We start from the raw sequence: 23,490 nt of genomic DNA, 5'->3' as shown, positions 1-23,490 counted from the left end.
CAAACATGTAATAACGGGGAATAGGAAAAGATTATTCTCTTTAATTTCCTGCCTGCCTGCCCGCCGCTACGCGCTGACAGAGTCGGTGATTGAGGGGTCTTGGTTGTAAACGGCTCCGGAGAGACACCGTGGCCTTTGTCACCTTGCTCAACTCGCCAAGACGTCAGCGCAGTAAGAGTGGGAGGAAGAAAAGTGTTGTCTCGTAAGAATGTTTAAGCCACTCCAGCAGAGAGGGACTTACTGAAGATGCTGCTGTACTCAGTGGGACGATTTCTAATTAAATCTCAACAGAATCGTGACTTTGTTGAATCTCACACAATCTATGCAAAAGATATTAAGAGCGTCCATCGTATATTGATTCATTCTGCATTCATGATTGATCAGCCATCTATTTGTGTGTATATATGGATGTCTGCATGTGAATGTGTGTGTGTGTGTGTTTTGCTAGAGGGCTGACACCGGCACCATGCTGCATTTAGCCAAAACAAGAGACAATGACATATTGAGTGCTGCTAGCACCTTCTGTTAGTCAGCCTGCAAATCCCTCTTCAGGCCGTGGCTGCTGACACCACTACAGTGTCGTCCTGAACAGCAGCACACACTCATCTCACGTTGAAGCAGGTCACACTGTAAGACAACATGACTGAGTACATTTCACATTTCAGTCTTTGAAATGCACGTTTTCTCAAACTGTGCCGGCCAGTCTCATGCAGCATTCACAGCTATACGTACGAAAAAGAAAGCGCCGTAGCTCGTAGATATGCCACGGAAATATCTGATCCACGCCATCATGAACGAGGAAGTATGAAGACCGCAAAAGCCCACACAGGGCGGGCAGTAGTGGAGGTGGATCGGTCCAACAATCGATGATCTTTTAGCAAGAAGGCCGCTGTTTGATCTCTGCGTGAAAGGTTATTTTGTTTGTCAGTGGAACTAGCTTCAGTAACGGCACTTCCATAGTTATTTTAAGCCAAACGACATTTCTTTCCTCAACATAACTAAGTCGTTTTGTTGCCGAACCATCACTAAGTTGTTTCCTGTGAGAATGGAAGTGTATTTTTAAAAGACTGTATTCATGTAACGAGCGTAGATTGAAACGTGTTGCAGGCTTTCGTAACGCACAAAAAATGAGGAGTAACTTTTCTTAAGATATCATAAAAATAAAGTTATCTCTAATGCATGATGGGAGGATACTACATAACTTCATTTCTGGTGCTGCAATTTCCAAACATATATTTCAAATAACTTTCCTGGAAAGAAGTAAAAATTTGGTCTGTGGTCACGTCATAAAACAAGTAAAAAGGTTTGATTCGGTTTATTGGGAACTAAAATGTCTTGGTTCAGGAAACATGTTCGGGTTAAAATGATTACTATGAGGTCAGGTGAACCAAGGCTATTCGTCACTCTTGTTTGTTCTATAAGCGGTCGTGCTCGCCACAACAAATTCAACAGAAAAACAACTGCAGCAAAGAAAGAGGCAGACGAACCCCCAAAAAAGCGGAAGTTGCGCAACACTTATAAATGGAACAAGTTCTCATTACCACGCTGTCGTCAAGCCTGCACCTGTACCAACCCCCGTGTGATGGAGTGTCTCATCACACGGGGAGAAAAGCTGTTCTCTTAAACAGTAGATCCTCTCTGAGACAAAGGCGTGTGTGAATGCTCATCTTTTTTGCTTCATTTGCTTTTGTCATTGTCCAATAATGAACATCAATCATTGTAAATCATAAATATTTACTATCATAAATTACATTTCAACAAAGCTGAGGTTATGCACGAAGTAGATTTAAGTAGAATAAATGGTTTAGTTAATAATTTAGCATGTTCAGTCACATGAAATCCATGCTGTGTCAAGCCCCCCCTCTGCCCTCGTCCTCTCATTACTCTCCAGGGCTCGGCCGTATGTAGCGCCACACATGCCGGGGGGTGAATGACAGCATTCTCCCCAGAGACAAGCTCATCCTCTTCCTCCTCTTTCTCACCACACGGCAAACAGCCATTGATTCATTTGACGCTCTTTGATTTTCACTCTTTCTGCGGCTAAATTGTCTCCACGCACTCAGGAATAAAGTGTCATCCTGACATATAATATATTTTTAATCAAGAGCACAGCAGCAGGGACAAAAACAACACGTCAACCCTCTGACAGCTTGTTAGCGGATAAGAAACAAGCCCACGGATCTACAAAGGGCATTCTGACAAATGTGGGACAAAGAGGTGTGTGTGTGTGTGTGTGTGTGTGTTGTGTGGGGGGTCGTGACAAGTGTCATCTCATTATGGAGCGTGCCCTTTGTCTTTCACACATTTTAATCAGTCCACTCATGACACACACACACACACACAAAGTAATGGAGCCTCTGGTCTTACGTACTTGGTGGACACAGTCAGCGTCCATTCAGCTTCACCCTCCCGACGAGTATGAATATTAACTTTGTCATTCGTGAATATCAAAATAGATTTTTTATTCAGAGTACTGTTCATTACGTACCCTCAATTTCCTGCATTTGAAAAAGGACATTTTGTAGAAACTGTGTGTGGATATCTCAATATGAGCCGATGAACAATCAGCTACTTACGGAAGAGGATTAGTGCCACGTGTGAAAAAAATGTGTTTTAGATGAACCTGAGAATTCTGACAATGACTGTCACAATATCAGATTTTCAAGACACGATTATCATGAGCAAAAGAATTCACAAAAAGGACATGAAAATATGAAAGAAATGCTGTTGATCACATTTTTGGGCAAATTAATTACACTCAAAATACAAGTGTAGAGAGGTTGAGAATTTGTAATCGTAAGTGTACAAAAGTGCGATTCAAAAGATGCTTTATTATTGACATGATGATGTATTTGTATTATTAACATGATATAAATATATAATTTTGTAAATATGTTTGTCGTCAATACAGGTATATTGCGACGTCCCTATTTCTGACTTAATTCTCAGAATTCTCAATTTAAACCAGAGATTTTTTCCATTCCAAAACCTGAACTTGTTGATGCCGGTAGCAAGTGACACGTGTTGTTGTTCCTGTGCAGCGTGAATGAGCTGATAAATGATACGATAATGTGACAGTGAATCAATGCATAGCCTCTGCATGTACTCGCTGATAGGTGATCAGAGGCCTTTCCGATGCTGGTATCTGAGCAACTCTACTTTGAACTCACATTTTTCACATGTGGCCCTAATCCTCTTCTCAAAGCACGTCACCCACAAGAAAATATGAGTTTTCCCTCCAACCTACCTGTGACAAAACGCATAAACACACTCTGTGATTTAAAAAAACAAGATTACACGAAGAACCTTCAGCCAAAGGAAAACGGGAGAGTTTATAATAGATTGCTTCACAATGGTTGTATTCGCCGTCATTGTAATGCTCCATGTGTTCTCAGGAGGTGTTCAGATTCCGCATTACGCCCAGGAAACAAAAATGGCCCACATGTCCTTCCTATTGCCAAAAATATTGAATAGAGCAGCCCACTACATGTGTCCTCTCTGTGAGCGGTGAGTAATGTTTGGAGATGGAGGGGTGAAGAAGACCTTTTGTTCGATAACAATGATGCCAGCTGAGCCACAGGGGCATGAGGTAGGTAGTGGTGAGTGACTGTGTGTGTGTGTGTTTTTGTAACCTAACTATAAGGTAGTATGTGTGTATGCGTGGGCAGAAGTGTGGAAGGTGTGAGTGTAGTGAATAGTGTGTGATGCGTGGGAGGTGTGTGTCTTTCACAGACTGTAGGTAGAGACACACACACACACACACACACACACACACACTGTATTGTGTTGGTTTCTATGTGCTCTCGTCACATGTTCAGTCCACGTATGTTTGACTTGTTATATCCTTCGCGCTTCATTCCCTCCCGGTAATCGTCAGACTCCATCATTTTCTTCCTTTTTTCCTGCGACGAAGCGCTCTCCTGCCCACTCCCATTCTCCAACGTCAAACACCTCATCTTTCCCCGCCACCTCCACCACTGCAGTTACATAAAGAAAACATTGAAAGGGGCAATTATCTGTGACTTCCAACAAGTTCAACGATGAATACAAAATGCTTTCAGGACTTTTTTAGGACTTTGGTACATACTGTACCGAGGACTTCAAAGTATAGAGATACACTATTTTTGAAAATCTTGTTAAATTGCCACTCAAGAAACTGGGTTTGGATTTTATTTTCAAGAGCACGAAGGCAGCTCCAAATGGATTTAATGATTATCTATTTTAAGCACATTGAATTCGGAGAAAGAAAGAAGCTACGACAGCATGCGAGGAGAAATCATTTGTAGATCTATTAAGTTGCTTCAAAAACGATGCCAACTGATCGGAAAATCCAAAACAAATGCAACAAAGGAAATGTGCTGCACATTTTCAGGTTTTAAATTGGCATCGTTTCTGAAGCTGTAGCAAGTTTCTCCTTATGGAAATGTTTTGGGCCGGTGTAGCGCGTTTGTCCTCGTCGGCCAATCGTAGACAGGTCTCTGACGCTGTACTTGAACTAAATGCTAACGTCAACATGCTAACATGCTTAACAGTGACAACTAACCTGCTGATGCTACATTTAACATGTTGGCCTTTGCGTGCTAGCATGCTAACATTTGTTCATTATTTAATTTTGCAGGTATGCAACAAACAATTGTGCAAATTTAATTCGCACCGGAGCAAGAGGCCTTTGTGGGTATAATATTGATCGAATAATATTCGTAATATTACATTTAAATGTTACATCGTATAATATTTTTTATTTAAGCGGATGTTAAGCAGAGCCTTCACCCGACCGCAAACACCCCCTACAAAGCCAGTACCGATATATCTAGAATAATATATCATCTCTCGGTGGGTTAATACAGAATTTGCTTCACAAATGTTCTGCAACACTTTCCACATATATACTAACTCCACATGATGGCCCACTGGAGAACTATCGCTGTAAAGACCCGGTGTGTGTCGGCTCTTACTTCATTAAGAGTGCTGTCAAGTATCAATGCAAATTATTCCTGTAGCAGCCGTAACGCTTGCTTCTGTAGCCCAGTGAACATATTGAAGAGGTGAGGTGCTTTTTGCTGCCGTTCATTAATACTGCATATCCTCCAGCACGGCGCCCCGACTCACTGTAAGTCAACACTAATGTTCATATTGACATTGAGCGGGGTCTTTAATTCTAAAGACCCATCTTGCCTTTTGCATATTTAAATATTTATGAAGCCAGTCAGTCTTTTCTCAGCTGTACCATTTATTCCCATCCACAGTCGCTTGTTTAGCCTGGCGCTGGCAGGAAGCTGCTACCATATATGGCAGAGGGATTGATTTAATCCTCTGGAATGATTCATTGCTGTTAGAGCCCATCAGCTTGGTCGAACATGAGGCTGCAACCTCCCCCAAAAAAACAGCAGCAGCAAATATCACGAGTTGTGATGTATAATCACGCTGGCAGCGACAGCAACCAATAGCAGTATCGGCCCGCGCATACTTGACACATGAATGTGTCTGTTTTGATTCATTTGCTGCCTGAATGCAGTGAGTCAGAGTCACATGGCTCCAAAACGCTCCCATGGCGGTGAATCGTGAAAGACGGAATCAAAACTTTGCCTCCTCTGTTTGGTTTTATTTACATGTTTCTGACAGCTTTCAGCTTTCAGCCCAACGGCGGCAACAAACACACTTCAGTCATTTGTTTCCATGGTAACTGCTGCCAGCGTGAGCATCAGCTCTTGTGGAGAGAGAGAGGGGGAGAGAGAGAGAGGGGGAGCGAGAGAGACAGAGAGAGAGAGAGCAGGATAGGAAGTTGGTGTTTTTTTGTCTGTTATTTATTAATCGCTCTTTGAACTCTTTTAGCTCTGAATTTTATAAGCCGAAAAAAAAAGGTCCATGAAGGTGAAATAATATGCGTTTCTTTGACAATCGACAACAGAGATAGTTTCATATTTTCTGCTTGAGGCAGTAGATCCTGCACAGAGGTTTGACGAGGAAAGGTCCGACAGCAATTTGCTCTGCCATTTAAACAAAGCAGGCACATAAGATGACGATGATGACGACAAAAGGCTGGAAACGAATACGCTTCAGCATGAAAAATGGCTTTATGCAAATGCCAAAACTAAAGTGTGTTTTCACACACGTACGACTAATAGTGGAAAATAGAAAACAAAAACAAAAACCATGTTGCCTCTCATCCAAAATGTAATCTACACTTTAGTTTTTGGGGCACTTTGTCTCTGTGAAGGTGAGTTGAATTGCTGCTTCAGAGGCAAAGAATGATGACTTACTTATGCCGTGTGATGTGTTGTATCAAGAAGCTCTCTGCAGGCTCATCTTCCAGCCTGGAACAACGAAAAAGAGACACCGATTTCAGTGCAATTTAAGGACAAACAACAAATAGCTGTAATGACGTTTTCCATCAAACACGGTAGTAAACAGCAGACCTACACACAGTAGAATGTATTTTGTCGAGGATGACGTTACCTTTTGTATTTGCAAACCTATTATTAGCTGTATATTTTATTTTATTCCTGCAGTGTACTTGAGGGGAAGATGTATTTCCTAAAATACTGACGTATAACTCTTTGGTGGTGAAATTGTGGAACGTAAGTGAGAATGACGCCTTCGCAGGAGACAGACTGTATTTGTCGGTGACTCATAGCCGGATTGCACCTGACTCTGCTAGGCTGCAGTCAAATAGACTTCTTTTTCTTCTTATGGGTTCCTAAGTGAGGGAAATGACCACAAGTGGCATATCTAAGTGGCAGAAATTTGGAAAGGTGCTTCGATGCTTTCTTTTTTATCTCCTTCAGCCTCGAGTACATTCTCTTTCCCAATGTTCTCAATGAGCTTCAAAAGGGTTGCGATGTTTCTTACAAAAGAATACAGCACACTGTGGATTATTTTATTCTCCATTGAAACTAGTATAGAAAGTAAAGTAAAAAAATAGCAGATAAGCACCTTCATAGAAGCAATATTTATATTTCATTAGAATAGCTCACTTTTTCAAGGAGTTGAAAATAAATCCCATACACGCCTCTGATGAAGCTCAATAAGTGTTTTGGTAACACAAGGTCCTTGTAATAACTGTTAGATAATAGGTAATGAAGCCTCATAATATGTTTATTATGTTTATTGCTATGCGTTAATAAGACTATATAACACATTTATAAGGAACTTGTTAACCACATGTGGCTGCCATGAAATTGTGGAAAGTACAAATTAAATGTAAGAGCATGTCTTAAAGAGCGTTTTTGTGCTTCACTGCTGAAACGTATTTATATGTAATTCTTTATTCGCATTTTATCAACCTTGACAATATGTAGTGCTCATTCCAGGTGTGGTAGATATATCTTGTAGCTGCAATACGCATAGTTACTGTTAACAAATGCATAATAAAGTATTTATTAATCTTAATAAAGCAACAAAATAGCTTAGTAAATGTTTAACAACAACATAATAGGTCAACTTAATACATGTGTTGTTATGCTTTTATAAACAATTATAAAAATAACTCATAATGTCTTGTAAGTGCTTATAAATGTCTTATAATCTAACATATTACTTGTTAATGATGCTATTTTCTAACACTCATAGTCTTACTAACACATAATATTGACAATGTAAGCATCTTGAAGGCCATATTACCTGTTGATTAACAATTAACTGACGTTAATATGAAGTCTTACCAGTTACTTTTCTCCACACTGCCAGTGGTGCTGATTCAAATCAAAAGTTTGTGTTGTTGTTGAGCAAATATCTGATGACGTGTACTTCAGTCAGTGCTGGGAAAGAGTCTTCTCTTCTAACGAAAACACTTTCTGTGTTTGACTTTTGAGACTTTTTCCCTTCGCCACATCACATAACTTTTCATTGCGACTGATGCACCAGAAATCCAGGAAACGTATCGTGGCTATCGGTAGTGGCTGCCTGTAAGTCAGTCACATTCAGTTGAAAACCAATTAGCAGTCGAGATGTGGCAGCTTTAAATGAGGTCTGACAGACACTGTCTGTATAAGGGCGCTCTCGAGGCAAGAGAAGGCAACGTGGTTGACGTCTAACGACAGCAGATGGCTGGAACATCAGTTGTAATCTGACAGACAGTTTGTAGACCAATATGGCGGCGTTAGAGCGATCAGGACAGAGTTGGGATTCAAACTTTACGGAAGATTTGATCAGATGAAAGTGTTTGATGTTGCTTTTGAGTCTTTGATTTGATTAACTTGAGGTGAATTTAGAAAGTACGGTTGACAAAACTGATAATTTTGTTGGTTTTTAATTAATTCAGAAAACTAGTATTCTATCACACAGAATGAGAGTTCAATTCAATTAAAAAATCTCTGAAGCCGAATACCTTAAAGGAGAGATCAATACTAACCCTAGGCTGTGGTCAAAGAGTGATTTTTCTCAGGAAGGTTCCTAACTGAGTGAAAAGACTCAGTATTGTCTAAGTAGCAGCCACGATAAGAGCGGCTCGAATTCTCTAAATACGAAGGTACATACAATGCTTCCTTTCTTATCTCCTTTAGGACACACTGGACCATCATTTACAAACAGAAAGGATGCTGTCCCACAATGCCTTGCAATAGCAACGTTCAAAGCGACTCACCATTCGACCCACCTCTTGCTGTTTTATTGTACATTATGGATAAATTAAAAGCCTCTTTCTCAGGAGGCGTGGACAGGAAACTTTGACTTGAATTGAACATCGTTGAGTTTGTCACTGTACTCAGTTTCTATGTTATCTACAGAGTTGCCTAATTTAAATGTAGTCACATTCTCTGAGTAACGCGGTTGTCTTTTCCGGAAGTCCATTTGAATCCTCCATCTCCTTGTGGTGAGGAAAAGTTACGGGACATAACCAATTGACATTTACTACTCCTCACACAAGTGCTAACGTCTGCAACACGCAGGTCAAACATGACCCTCTCTGCCCGTGATCAGCAGCACATCATCGTCCTCCCTGTGCAAGCGCTCACAAATATTTATCAGAAATAATTCACAAAAACAGACCACACGGCATTTTGAATGGAGCGTTTGTGTTGGTCACAGTGCTTCTATGAAGGAAATACAGAGGCAATATTGGTTAGCAGTAAAAAAACAAAACAATACTAAAAAGTGATGACACGCCATGAGACTCGATACACAGGAAACTTTTTCCAGGAAACATATCTGGCATTTCCTGCATTCCCCGCACTCAGCAGTCCATCATCACTTAACACAGTTCAGGAAATGACCAGTTAAACTGTTGTAACGAGGGTACCACAACTATTGACTGAGGCAGTTCCAGTCATCAGCCGTGAAACGGCAAATTAGATACTTCCATCTCCACGTACGACAGTCATCTGACACAGACGATATTTGTTGTCCAATATGTTGGCGACACACTGTATGAATGTTGATACGAAACAGTGGCATCGGCAGCAATTACTGCTTTCTTACACCAGCACGCCGGGGGACGAGCAGAGCGATCCGGAGCAGCACGCAGACGGAGTGACAGTCACTCTGACCCCGAGGGAGACCCTGAGTCACGACCACGCCACTGCCCTGCTCTGGTTACGAAGTGAGACGGCAAGGAGGGGGCTCAAGAGAGCGGGAGAGGGTGACGTTGGGGCACGGGGGGGGGGGAGGTTTGCATGGGCAGCGCGTGCGTCGACATTAACCTTCCCCATTAATTGAACCGCTGGAGGCGACTTCACAGGGGCAAAGCTAAACACAGGAAGGAAGCGGGGAAGAGGAGGGTGATGGTGGAGGGGGATTCTATCCGGCCTCGTCACTTTTCCTACCCTCATTGCCGGTTCAATCAGTAACACACATTAGGAGTAAATTGAGTGGATGGATGATGCATCTGCTTCCAGCCAGGCCAGGGTCAGATGAAGCAATTACCCCAGCCGCGTGACGTACTCAGCAGCACTACCACTCAAGATAGGCCAGTGAGAGGACAGCAATGGGGTGCGTGGGTTCCCATCTTCTATACGGCAATAAAACAAGTGGCTTCTTTCACGCAGAGATATATCAGTCAAGAGTGCAGCCCTTTACTTGTGAAATGAAGGACGCGCTTCACAGAGTAGCTACAGAAATAATGCCATTGATGGGGAAATTAGAGGAGTGTCTTTCAAGAAATATATCGATACAAGCAATCCACGACCAAACAGGAGAAATGTGACTCATCCTGAAGGTCCTGGTCGTGTTGTAACAGCTCCACCACGGCTGCTGTCACTCCTCGGGGCAGGCACAGTGACAGACACCACTTATGTATCGAGAAGATGACAGATGCATCTTGGGAGATAACAAGTATGAATTACATTCGGGAGAGTGTTGATGCCCAAATTTAAAGGCTGGATTTCTTTTTATTAAGTGGGGGCATGTGGTGATTTATGGAGGCTGCAGAGATGAGCAAACACTGGCTGAAGGAAGGATGGAGGATTGAGAGGCGGACAAGGGGCGCCCTCATCTGGTCATTTTAGTGAGTTGCAGTTGCAACTCTACAGCATGGGCTCCCGGTGATGCAGTGTGCTGCAGCTTCATTGCTGTAATGTGGTCAAGTGCAAGTGATATGTCTCTTAAACATCGCCCCACAACATTATGAAGTAATGCAACAGTTTCTTTTACCTTAATTGTTAACCAACGATAGGCTACATTGTGCCATAACATTTATCTGTGAGCCAAACTACCGTTGGCCAACCTTATTTGTAACAGTTCTAGCAAAATGAATGACGGTAGGTTCGTGCAAAACTTCCGTTAGTTACTACAAAAGGCTTTTAACTGGTTATGAAACGGCCTCTATTTGACACTGGTGAGAGAGGTGGTGGAGAGCTCTGCGCCGGCAGCAGCGTCTCCTCCTCTGGCCGGGAGCAGAGCTTCTCCTCGCTGCTCCACTGGGAGCCAACACCCGACACCACGCTGCTGGAGGCCCGGAGATTGCCGGGCCTTCTGGAGGGAAGACGAGGCGCGGCAGAGTCAGAACCAGGACTGAGCTGCTAAGACTGACAGACCGTGCTGCAGTGAAATGAGAGGTTTTAGAAAAGGGATCTGGTGCTCGGAAACAATACCGCTTTTGTCCACAGGGACCGCCAAAATCAACACACATTGGAAGTTCCTCGCAGTAGCTTTAAGAAATGCAATTGACTGCTTTCTGGCTTTTCATCTCTGGCCGGACCTACTTGGTCAACGTACCTTCATTAGTTAGCAAGCTACTTATACATGTTATATATCTAAAGTAAAAAAAAAAGGTGTGCAGTACCTCTTTAAAGCCAAATACCTGAATGAATATAAGCTACGGCGAAAGACAGAATCAATACTTTAGCATTAGTGCGTATATTTGTCTTGTTTCTCATGCTAGAATATAGTAGATAACCTCGAGTCACATCACTGCAACTTTATCTGGGTATGGAAATTGACAAACCCATCTCTGCTTTTCAGCCTGCAAACGTCCTCCACTAGATGGCAGTGACGTGTTTGCCTTTTCTGTTTTTAGCAGGAAAATAAATGTACAGTGTGACAAACTGAGCTCCACACCTGCCCCGTGGAGATGCACTCTCCCTATTTCACATTGGACACAGTTCCAGACGGGCTTCTTCAATTTCATGCTGCCCCTCGGATCCCGGCCACTTGAAAGAAACCAACATTTCTCAAAGACGGGACCCTAATAAAAAGCATACATGAGAGGGTGTTCCAAAGTCCCCAGCATGCTGTATTCATTTGTATGGCTCGGCAGCGATGATCCAAACCATATGAGGGGCTGAGTGGATCTGCAGAGACCCGGGGAGGAGGCCGGCCACCCACCGCCGTCCCCTCTTAGGTCAGGCGGCATTCCTTCGGTGCCCTGGGGATCTCCGCCGGAGAAGGCAACATCATTCACGAAGACTCAGATACTACAACACATGCTACCTTCATTTCTTCTCCTGCAACGATCAAACGGGAACATCAAAAACAAACTGGTGACAGACAGATGGGCAGACTCTCATTACTTTGGCATTACAGCGTGTACCTCCTCTCAGTGTCGGGAGGTGAACGAGTGCAGGAAGAGAGAGGAGAGGAGCAGATGTTCTTGTCAAACATGATGCGAATGCAGATCAGCCTCTAGTTACCTGAGTGGGTTTTTTTTAAAGACTTAATGGTGTCTAGTCCGCAGATACTGTATACATATCCACAATATTCCACAATATGTTTTCAGTCTCGCTTGCTGTGGTTGTCTGTGTTTGATCATCGACTAGAAATGAAATAAGCTCCAACGTTGTTGTGTTTATTGAGCTTGATATGTCGCATTTTAGGGTCAAATGCCGGATCACTTCGCTTGAAGGGATTGTTGTTGGAGCACAGTCATGAGATGAGAAATAAGAATGTCGTTCCTAACGGACACTTTCCCCCCCAAAACCGACACAGAGCAGCTTTAGAGACAGAAAACCACCATGCTCAAACAGTATATGATTTGTGAGGAGGATGAATATACCTCTGAGCTGTGCCACATTATTAAAGAGCGACATGAGACAATACAGAGCAAAACATCCACCGGACGAAGGTCACAGTTAGAGGTTGTTAGGCAATAAAGTATTTTCCCAGATACCTGAACAGCGAATTCAATCAGTCTGTTCAATAATGTATGAGGGGAAAAAAGTTGAATACTGAAAAAGCTAATCTAAAATCCACTTCCACTCACATTTCTAGGACTTAATTAGGCCCTTAATGAGTCTGGTATGGTGTGAAAATGTTTAGTGAGGTCATGTAAGTGCCCGGCGTCTGGCGCTGGAGGGCAAGGATCATTTCCCGACTCTGGAAATTGAGTCAGAGTCCAACTGAGTCCTGCCCTGGCTTATTACTGGCTGAGAGGATCGCCCATCCCAGCAGCATCATTCCATCTGGGCTAAATATTTATACGGAGGGGGAACGACATCACTTATCCACGACACATTCATTCCCGTTCGGTTTGCCGGAGACACATCACTGCTCATTGCTGATATTTGCAGAGACGAGCTTTCAGAGGAAAAAAGAAAACGGTTTTGTACCAACGAGAGTTCACGATGATCTGTTTCATTCCTGTCTTTGGGGTGATTCTCACTTTGTATCAGATTGGGAAGAATCCTGCCAGCGGTGAGTGGACTTTTTATTTTTGTATTTTGAAAAAGTAGTACCACAGTGCTTTCAAATCACGAGTCCTCTTTATAACGATGAGGTACTTTTATTTTTACCAGAACACATATTTATGTGCTTTTATTTGCTACTACAGTAGAGATGTTATCGAATCTTTGTATTCATACTTATTGAGGAATATATACACAATCAATATCAAAGGTTACATAATGAGCCTTTTGAGCTCATTTACTGGACGTTGACGAGCAGAAGTCCATTTGAAAGTAACTCTGAACGATATCATACACTTTTGAATGCGTTTGTACGTGAGTTTATGTGTGTTAAGAGTAAACCAACTTGTTTTTATCTCCAGCTGGGATGTGCTGGCTGCAGCAGAGTCAGGACCAAAGGTGCGACATGGTGCTGATGAGAGGGGTGACCCGGGAGGAGTGCTGTGCCGGCGGCCGCCTGGACACAGCGTGGTCCAACAGCAGCCTGCCCATGAACGAGGTCAGCCTGCTGGGCTTCCTGGGAATCGTCTCCTGTAAACCCTGCAAAGGTAAACAAACAGAACTTTTAGAAAAAGTAATCAGTTGAATCTGCTGAATATTGCTTTTGTTTGTCATTGCTGCGCGGCACGCCATTAGTCATCGCATGTGACCCGGAAGGTAAATGCTGTAATAAACTGTTCTAAAGCCACGTTTAAATTCTTTACAGTCACATTGTGAGTAAACATTAGGGCTCTGCGCTACTGTCAGGGGTGTAGTTTTAAGGTAAGTACCGGGAGTTCTTCTTGCAGATGTAAAACAGAACTTGCCTCCTTTGTTACACTAAATAACTCGAGTGAAAGTGTGTTCAAAAACCACAGCATCTGTGAATCAACATTCACACAGTGAGTTCCCGGTGAAGCGTCCGAACAAAAAGCAGACGTGGATCGTTCCACTTCACTCCACACGGCTGTCCCGAGAAGCTTCCCCTCCTGGAACCTCTGCAAGGTTCATTCAGGTTCACTTGCAAATAAATCCATGGTCAGCACTTGCAATGTGGCGCTTATAGTCCAACACATGTGGATATCTCCATGCTGATAAGGTCCAGCAACAAGCTGGCTTCTGGCTTTTCTTTGAAGAGCGCGCCCGACCACAGATCCCAGGCTTTTATGGCCTCGTCACACAGCTTAGGGACACAGAGATGCGGGTTTTTATTTATCAAAGGTAGCCTGCGGCTTTGTGGAGAAAAGACTCACAAAAATGTGAACAACTTTCACGTAGAGAAAGCATGAAGTTGATCGAATCACAACCTCTGTCCTCGTCCTTCCCTTCTTCCATTATGAGTTCACTTTTTCTCAAGCTACAAAATAGGTTTGCAGTGTTTGCTTCCATGAGCAAAGTAAAGAAATGCATTCCTCTAGGCTGGAATAAATGCCTGCCACGTGCTCAGACGTCTGGGACTCATCATGTCCGGATCATTTGGAATTCTGTGGGAGGAAAACGTGGGTATTAAAATGAAAGTTTGACCGGTGGCTTGTTTACAGATGACAAAAGTTATTAGGAGACGCAGAGGAGATAGAAGAGTACTGCAGTATGAAACAAAATAACAGATAGAAATCAACCGAAAGTTAGACCAGGAGAGTAAGAGAGAGAAAAACAACATCTCTGTGATCAAGCAGGATATTGAAGTGCTGGTAGAGACAGGAAACAGGTTTCTCAGGACTCAGAGCGGATCAGACATCACCTCTAAAGGTCCTGGGAAGAAACCTGTGTGCATTGTCCGATGTTGCCTCTGCACTGTGTAGGAGTACACTTCCCCCTGTGCTCTGACATTGTGGGGTGTCAGAGGAGCCCGAGGCTTCCTCACCTCTCAGCCCGTAAACGTCTCTGACAGCTATTTGAACTTCGTCTACCTCCGAGCCCCTCCGTCCCTCCGCGGGGCGCTTAGCCCAGTCTGTGTGCAGCCGTACATAGATCTGTTATGAAAACACGCCAGGCTCGCATTCCACCAGGCGAGTCACCCCGGTGCGTAACGGTCAATACAGAGATGTGATTATTGTAAATATTGTGCACGGTGGAAATTGTGTTATGGTCTGGGGAAAACCCCAGATGTCGGGGCTTGTTTTTGTTTGAGAATGCCTGCGGGATCACCTGATGTCTGCAGACGTGTTCATACAGTAACATTGCACTGACACCACGCACACATGAAAACCGCTCGCTGTGCTTTCGTAGAGACTTGCGAGGGAGTGAAATGCATTCCCGGGAAGGTTTGCAAAATGAAGACGGGGAGGCCCCAGTGCGCGTGCTCCCCGGACTGCTCTCACATTACCCGGAAGCACGCTGTGTGCGGCAGCGACGGGAGGTCATACCAGGATGAGTGCGCTCTGCTGATGGCCCGCTGCATGGGGCACCCGGACCTGGACGTCATGTACCAAGGAGACTGCAAAAGTAAGCTCAAGTGTACCTTGCTGGTGCTGTTTCCAAGATAAGCTGTTCTGCACAAAAACACTAAAATCACACTTTTTTTATTTTTCTTCTTCCCCGTCGCGCCTCGCACAGAGTCCTGCTCCAACGTGGTGTGTCCGGGTACGCACACCTGCGTGACCGACCAGACCAACAGTGCTCACTGCGTCATGTGCCGCACAACTCCGTGCCCAAACCCCATGCCGTCCGAGCAGCCGATCTGCGGCAATGACAACATCACCTACCCGAGCGCCTGCCACCTCCGCCGGGCCACCTGCTTCCTCGGCCGCTCCATAGGAGTCCGCCACTTCAGCCACTGCAACAGTAAGGCCACAAAAACGCCTCGTCGCCTTCTCTTTTCTCCTCTTACTTTGTCTGTGACAATGAGGATTCTACCGCTTTTCATGCAAGCACATCCTGACTCTCTCTTTGTTTGCAGATCCCCCTCGGAAACCTCAAGCTTTCGAAGGCAGCGAGGAAAACTCAGTCTAGGTGGATAACTGCTGACGCAGTCCCTTTTCCCCCAAGAGATGAGTCGGATCCACAAACATTTCCAAGTGTCGCACCACTAGCTTCCCATGATGACCTCTTTTTATTTTGACAATCACTCCCCCTCCCCCTTTGTACACAGAATGACAAAACACATCTTTGGAAGACATCTGCTGGAAGACATACAATAGTGTAACTGCCTCACAAAGAGCTACAAAACCCCTGCAAGCAATTTGCGTTCATCTTGTGTTCGTTTGGGAAATAGAGGCAGATGAACATGTCTCCAGACATTAATATCTCATTGGCTCTTCGGGAGATGTGTGCATGTTGTAAATAGAATACCACTGCTATTTATTGGAGACGGTATCAAACTCTATTTATGTTTTAACCCTAGTAACAAATCCATATATCCTCGGGAAAGCTGATGCATACAATGTATTTATTGTGTTTTTTGTTTATTGTGTACATACAATAGCGGCCACTGGCATTGGCATTTTACAGCTGTTTTGCATTTTTCCCCATTCTCCACAAACAAACGTCCCCTACCCCCACAAGCTGATGGAAAGCATAGCTTGTGTGCTTGAAAAGTTGATACCACTTTGTATTCTGCCAACGAACAAGAACAGGACAGCGGCAGTTGTGCTGTATGTACTTCGGCTTTTGTCTGGAGGTGAGGATGGGCTCAGCCGAAACAAACCTGTACAGTCTCCCTCCCTCCATCCCCCCTACACGTTAACTCTGGATGCTGATCTCGCTCTGCCACTTGCTGATGACTGAAATGAACTGTCTGGTAGTGTTTGTAGGAGTCTCGGATGACCTCCTCTGTGGAGAGCTTGGCTTTGTTTTGTAAACGTGTTGTTTTCGGTCTTGCTTGTTCATTCCGTTGCTGTTTTCGCTGCTTTGATTTAATTCTTTCTAAGAACTTACTGGTCAGACAAATGCAATCAGCATCGTCTGACTGAAAGGGAAATTCAATTTGTCTGAGAATGGACTGCAATTAAGGCCAATTGAACACACCTGATGATACGGCAAGAGACGAGTCAATCTGCTCGCCTGCCGGTCGACACAAATGGCCAAATGATCCAATTCAATCTTTAGACTCAAAGCAGATGTCTTAATATAATACTCTCATGATGGAACATCTCAATGACTCCTGTAAATAACAGTCTCATGTGCACCTACCTGTGTACTTACTGTGAAATTTGAATGACGAATGCATCAACATATTTTTGTATTTTTGTACTGCCATTTCAAAAACAACATAAAGTTCAATAATTGTCACAACGTGTCCTCCTTCTTTTTTACTTGTTTAAAAACAGAAACACACTTGTTGCTTTGCAACCTGTTTCACCTCAACGTATCGTCTGTGTTGTGTTATAACAAGCTTACAATGAGTATTCTACAACTGAGAAACTGTGTCTGACGTACATTTGACAACATTTGGATTTTTCCAAACGGTGTCACAGTCTTAATCAAGCCGGTGTCAGCCAAATGGGATCATACTTGCACCCTAAAGGGAACTGGTCAGCTTTCCTCTCACGCTGAGGTTTATGGTGGTGGGTCAGGCGCCCAGTTCATGCGTGCAGCGGTTAGACCTCCTCTCCTGTGCGTGCAGTGGGTTAGGGTTAGGCGGATGGGTCACGGGGGATGGAGGGCGAAGAGAGAATGTTTCGGAGTGCCGAGTCCTGGGTACTGACTCACGTCCCTGTATAAAGCACCTCCCTTGTTTTTCTGTCTTTCTCTCTCCTTCCCCTGAATCCTGCGCTCCGCCGTGCAGCAGCATCTGGTTCGACTTTAGGGAGATGTTTGTATTCCCGTCCAAGTACCCTTTTATTACACTGGGAATGGAATTAGATGTTTTGTTAGTTTGAACAGGGCAAATAACAAATGCCACCGAGGGGCTGTTGCTGTGCCCACGGATAAAACACACACAATTGGCTTTTTCCTGAACTCATTTTTTTAATGTTTTCTGCACGTTGTGTTAAAATCACATATGACTGATTGACTCAAAGATCCACAAAAACATATTCAACAAGCACAAATCAGATTTAGTTATCAGGCTTGCAGACATGACCTCATGACCGCAGACAGACATGCCCGCTGGCAAAGGACGACTTCTGTCCAATGAGGTCTCTCGCTTCATCTCTCATCTTTGGGATGAATAGAACTGTTCCGGATCTGAACTTTTAACTGCCTAATCTACACCTCGTAATGTAAGGCGGATGTGGAACATATAGGCCCATTACCCCCATACCTTTATGAGTGCGAGCCATCTGTAAATTCACAATCAACTCACCAAACCCGTGTTTCTCGCCACAGTTTAAAACGTGGCAACCCCGCAGGAATTTGCAGTGAACACCCACTAAAATATAGCATTTGCCGCACTTTGTTGAAACTGTCTGTGGTCTCTTATACGGGAAAATACACGACTGAAAAATAAAGTGTTTGAGCACTTTTGATACATGTATCTGGACACAAACATCCAGTCGAATATAAGACCAATCCCAGTTGCCGTTGTCATAATGAGTGTGTAATACACACTTCATTACCACACGGCCCTCTGACTGGTGTTGGATGTGATGCGTCTGTGTCCAGCGGTGGCAATGACATCATCACAGAGTAAACCTGTGAGCCATTTCAGAGCTATCCTGATTACACTTAACATGAGACCACAGGCATTCTCTGCCCACTTTACTCCATATTTCATTATTTTCACGACACTTATGGTTTGTGGTGCGGTCGACGAGAGGTCGGCCTCACATCCACCGGAGCACAGCTCCTCGTGTGTGTGTGTGTGTGTGTTCGTCTGTATTTGAGTGTGTGGGTACACCTCACCTGCTATGAGCATGCGATCAGCCACACACATTACATCACGCAACCTCTGCCTGAGTTGTTTATATCCCTACAAACACACGGCGTGACGCCCACGCGGACATTTCAGGGATGCGTAATCATCCTCCTCTGATATGTCACGCTTCTCCCGCAACGACGGCCACATGGTATCATTTCCGCCAAGTTGCCGTACTACTTCCAGTAAGTTAACAGCCAACATTCAGATCTGAAATGACGCTGTGATGGCACGGCGGAGTGGTTTTCGGAGACCACCCACTCTCTGGAACGCGCCACTGGATTGTAAACAGCTCAGTCCCACAGCTGAAACTAATAGATATCAGATCCATCACTCCTTTCTCGGAAATTATCTTTACTTCTTTATGATTTCATAAAAAAGTAGTATCATGTATGACGTATGAGACTATTAAATCAGCCGAACTGTCATCGTAGAACAACGCTCACATTTGATACAAGGTTAAAATGAAGAAATACATCATTTTCATCTGTTATTACGAGGCTAATATGAGACACTAATCATTAGTTCATGCTTTGATTTCCCTCAAGATGGAAACGTAAGCCAAGCAAAGGACACTGCTCGTACAACTCAAAACTAGTGGTTCACTTGTTCAGTATGTACTGTCACCCTTTAAGCAACAACTGAAACTCCCCACAGGTTTAGTGGAAATGAGCAGCGTGTGTCAGGGATCTGGTCAGGATCAGATCACCAACAACAAATCAGCAGAGTTAGGAAGTTGTGCAAATGCTAATTGTCCCCAATTATTCTTGGTGAAATTGTCTCACTTCCTCGTCGTGACCTCTGGGACGGCTTCTCATCTGGCTCTGTGTGTGGTCTGGCCCATTCGTCCTGACAGGAGGGAAATGTACTGGGAATGTAGCAAAGTATGTAAGGATTTCAAATATATATATATATATATATAAATATATAATGTAAATAAAACACGTATTGATTGATATGTGTGATTAGTTCACTTTGTTTTGGTTTTCAACAAACATTTAGGTACCGTGTGAGACTCGTCCGGGGTTTTAAAGTGTCCGGGAACACGTCTGACTGAGACACACATGAGGTTGTTGCCTCCGCTGCCTTGGCACTGACAAGGTCATTGAATTAACTCTGGTTTGAGTTCATGTTGAAATATAAAGCCACAAAACTGAAAAAAAGTCAATTAAGTGTGATAATTGCGCTACACTTACTTCCCAAACTCAAATTGTGCAATTTGAGGCTTGGAAAATTACCCGGGCCATAATTTCACTTCAGCTTTTCAGGTGGCTCTCGTGTTGAAACAAGGCAGACATACCTTTTTTATTTCATGTAAGCCTTGGCCCACATACCTGCTTGTTGTTTATAATGGAAAGTTGGTCGCTTGTCATGGAAAGTTGGTTAAACATTTAATATGCCGTCGTGTGTCTGCCATGCAAGCTCAGCAAAGGTGAGAGTGGGAAAGTGGCCTCGGTTTGGATTTCACCCGATCTTGCTTGCTTGTTATCACCAGCTTCTTATAGTTGAACGTCCAGCTGAACGGCCACTGTAGGACACAGCTCATTCAGTTATCTGATAGGAGATCCTCTGCTTGTTGAAGTAGGACAGTGTACCACTAATAAACACAGCAGGCCCACATGGTATCTATTCCCCCCGACTACAGAGCAGCACATCTTGTAAACACACTGATGGTCAGTTTTAGATTACAGGAGTAACTGCACCCATGCATTGTGTTATTAGCTCCAGTGTTGCCTGTGGCCGACTGTGTGGAGGCTCCGAGACGTACAACTGCGAGACCAAATCTGTAAACATTCACACACTGTGTGCACGCTAGTGGAAGAAGTAATCAGGTCCTTTACTTGTGTAAAACTACTAATACCACACAGTGAAAGTACTCCATGACAAGTAAAAGTCCTGCATTTAAAAGATGACTTGAAGTTACTGTGAGGAGCTTTTAACTGCTTATGAAACAGTCTCAATTGACCAAAGTAAACAAGACTATCATTGAGAAGATTGGCTACTTCTTCATAGTTATTTTTAACACGTGTCATCGGTGCCACAGGGTCGGATGTTTGCGCAAAATTAGACGAAATCATGCATGTTCAGTAAAAACTGCCTCAGCTCAGACTCCAGCGGGGCCCTTCAGCAGCGACACCCAACTTGACTCATAAAAACTCTCATAAAAAGGTAGATACTCAAGTACAGTCCAAGTACCTTGAATTTGTACTTAAGTACAGTACTTGAGTAAATGTACTAACTGCAGGTACATTCCACCACTGATGCACGCAAAACTATTGAAACAACACAGTCTGGAAACCCACACACACACACACACACACACACACACGCCATATCCTCACACAAACAGACGCACACTGAAACATACACAGAGTACCTGCCAAGGGAAACACTCCAGACATTCCAGTCGACAATATTATCTTGTCTTCTTCTCATACACACACCTTGTAGTTGTCTTTTTTTTTGTTGGTCTTCATTTCACACTTGTCTACCTGCCGCGGAATTTCATGAAGAAATATTATAGGCTTTGTTTTTTTTGGGGGGGGGAGATTTTTCTTGTCTCCTGTGGAGGTATGCGGTTTGGTGTTGCTATGTATCGGCTGGGCAGAACAGATAACTACATAACGCAGTTTTCTGAGCGCTGGTTAGTGAGACTGTACTCACAATACCCGTACACAAGTCTTGCGGCATTCTGACATTTTCTTTGTGTCGACCTTTTCAAACTTTGCAACATAAACGTTCTAAATGGGGTCCTTTGTATTTCCTGTTGCGATGTTTGTGAATGCAGTAGCTGACAGGAAGTGACCTTGGACCAAGGGTGTTGCCTTAGCAACAGAATGGCAATGAAAAGGTCTGTAGACAGTGAGTGTTTTTCACTTTAAAGAACTAACGTTATATAAATCTACAACCATGGTAGCGTATCTGTGAGCTAAATGCTAATGCTAGCATGCTAACAGAATCACAAGGACAATGCTAACATGCTGTTTAACAAGTGTAATGTTTACCACATCTTAGTTCATTGTGTTAGCATGCTAACATTTGCTTATTAACAACAATCACAAAGTACAGCTGAAGCTGATGGGAATTGCAGTAGTTTTTAAGGTATTTGGTCATAACCACGATGCTTGGTTAAAAAGCGTTTAGCACTGCAAAGCACCTTGTGACAAGCACAAACACAAATAGACATTGATAAAGTATTTGAACTGTTAAAACGACAGTATTTTTAAATGATTGGGACAATTGGGACAGATGTAATCTTATGAAACAGTGGGTCGATAAAAGCAGATAAAGTCAAACTATGCTGAAGAATCGACAGTGAGTGACCACAAACACTTCACTACAACAAAGGCGGTTGAACCTGAGTTGCTAATTGTACCCATGTGTTTTCTCTAGCAGCATCTATGTTTTCTTCGCTGCCCAGTGATGTATTCCCAAACACTTAAGTACTGATGTAGTACTACGGGATTTTGTTCTGGAATACAAGCAGAGCAGAAAAACACTTTGTGTGTTGAGGACATGTAAGGTTTATTTTAAAGGCCGCTTTGTTCATCACTAATGTCGACCTTTACAGCCTTTTAGCTTTTTGACCAGAGATCTTACGGTGTGTGTGCATATGTGTGTGTGATATACGCAGTGTGTCTGGAGGGAGAGAGAGTCTTCGATGGGTGGTACTGAAAACAAGTGACGCATGACTAAGAGGCCCAGGAAGTTCCAGCAGGCGGCTGTTATTGCTGAGTGTGTAGGTGTGTGTGTGTGTGTGTGTGTCTATACATGTGTTTGTGTGCGCGCCAGAGTTGTGATTCGGGGGCCCAGAGGGACTATGTGGGGCAATCCCGGCTGGAGTGTCTGGAAAACTCTGTGGAGTGACAAAAGCCGCAGTGTCCCTTGCAGCATATCTGTCTGCTGCCTTGGCTGCAACACATTATTGCCTCTGAGAGTGTAACAGAAATGAAAAAAGTAAAAAGTCGGCAGAGAAACAACACACTGTCCGTGTGCACATACATGCATGTGCAGTCTAAAAGCTACTCAATTACAGCGGCAGGAAGAAATCAAATTACTGACTTCCACCCATTGCAGTGTTTTACACCATATGTTTCAATCCGCAATCACAGAAAGAAAACATTTAAATAATATTTAATTTTATAGTATTTATAATAAAAACTAAATAATTCCAATAAATCAGTATTTTATTCCAAATCCAGATTAGTTGTGACTTTAAACTATGTGATGTGGAAGGTCGCTATGTCTGGTAGAGTTGCTATTCTGCTGCTCACGCGACCTGTCTCTGACCCAAAGTCACTCACTCCGCAGATTGCATTGCTGCAATGAGCATTCGACTGGGATGGCGGTGACGCACCGGGCGCAGAGAGACAATACCTTACCTCCAGGCAGACATAGCAAACCTCACTGCTATCAGACCCTCTCTAATCTCAGCCCATGGGACAGTTGTGTCTTTCCTGCTCCCACATGGCCAGATCAGACACAATACCGGCCTAGAGAGGACATTAGGACCTAGGTAACATTCTGAGCTTTGCTCTGAGGAAACATCAACTATTATTATAACTAATTATATCATGCATTATGTTATGCATGCCAAGCTGGGAAATGAAACCATTGGGTCACTGAAAGCTTTCAGTTGTTTCACGGTTTATGTCATTAGAA

At 43.5% G+C, this 23,490-nt stretch overlaps 1 protein-coding gene across 1 annotated transcript; it reads left to right on the top strand.

The window, feature by feature from the left end:
• The first annotated feature begins 12,894 nt into the window (after positions 1–12,894).
• Positions 12,895–17,252, top strand: fstl3 (follistatin-like 3 (secreted glycoprotein)). The gene is made up of 5 exons (XM_079267484.1): positions 12,895–13,062; positions 13,415–13,600; positions 15,261–15,476; positions 15,588–15,815; positions 15,931–17,252. Exons 1-5 carry the CDS (start codon positions 12,993–12,995, stop codon positions 15,981–15,983), a joined length of 753 nt encoding a protein of 250 aa, XP_079123610.1. The 5' UTR covers positions 12,895–12,992; the 3' UTR covers positions 15,984–17,252.
• Positions 17,253–23,490: the final 6,238 nt, after the last annotated feature.

This window comes from Melanostigma gelatinosum (assembly GCF_949748355.1).
Source record: "Melanostigma gelatinosum genome assembly, chromosome: 4".
Taxonomy (NCBI): Eukaryota; Metazoa; Chordata; class Actinopteri; order Perciformes; family Zoarcidae; genus Melanostigma; species Melanostigma gelatinosum.
The sequence above is the reverse complement of the archived record's forward strand: the minus strand, read 5'-3'. Positions and strand labels throughout refer to the sequence as shown.

What these genes read in the sequence shown, in the direction of transcription:
- fstl3 (XM_079267484.1), top strand. Translation starts at nt 12,993, where the DNA reads ATGATCTGTTTCATTCCTGTCTTTGGGGTGATTCTCACTTTGTATCAG. An exon ending in CTCCTGTAAACCCTGCAAAG is followed by an intron (nt 13,601 to 15,260) that starts GTAAACAAACAG and finishes GTGCTTTCGTAG; the next exon opens with AGACTTGCGAGGGAGTGAAA. An exon ending in CCACTTCAGCCACTGCAACA is followed by an intron (nt 15,816 to 15,930) that starts GTAAGGCCACAA and finishes CTTTGTTTGCAG; the next exon opens with ATCCCCCTCGGAAACCTCAA.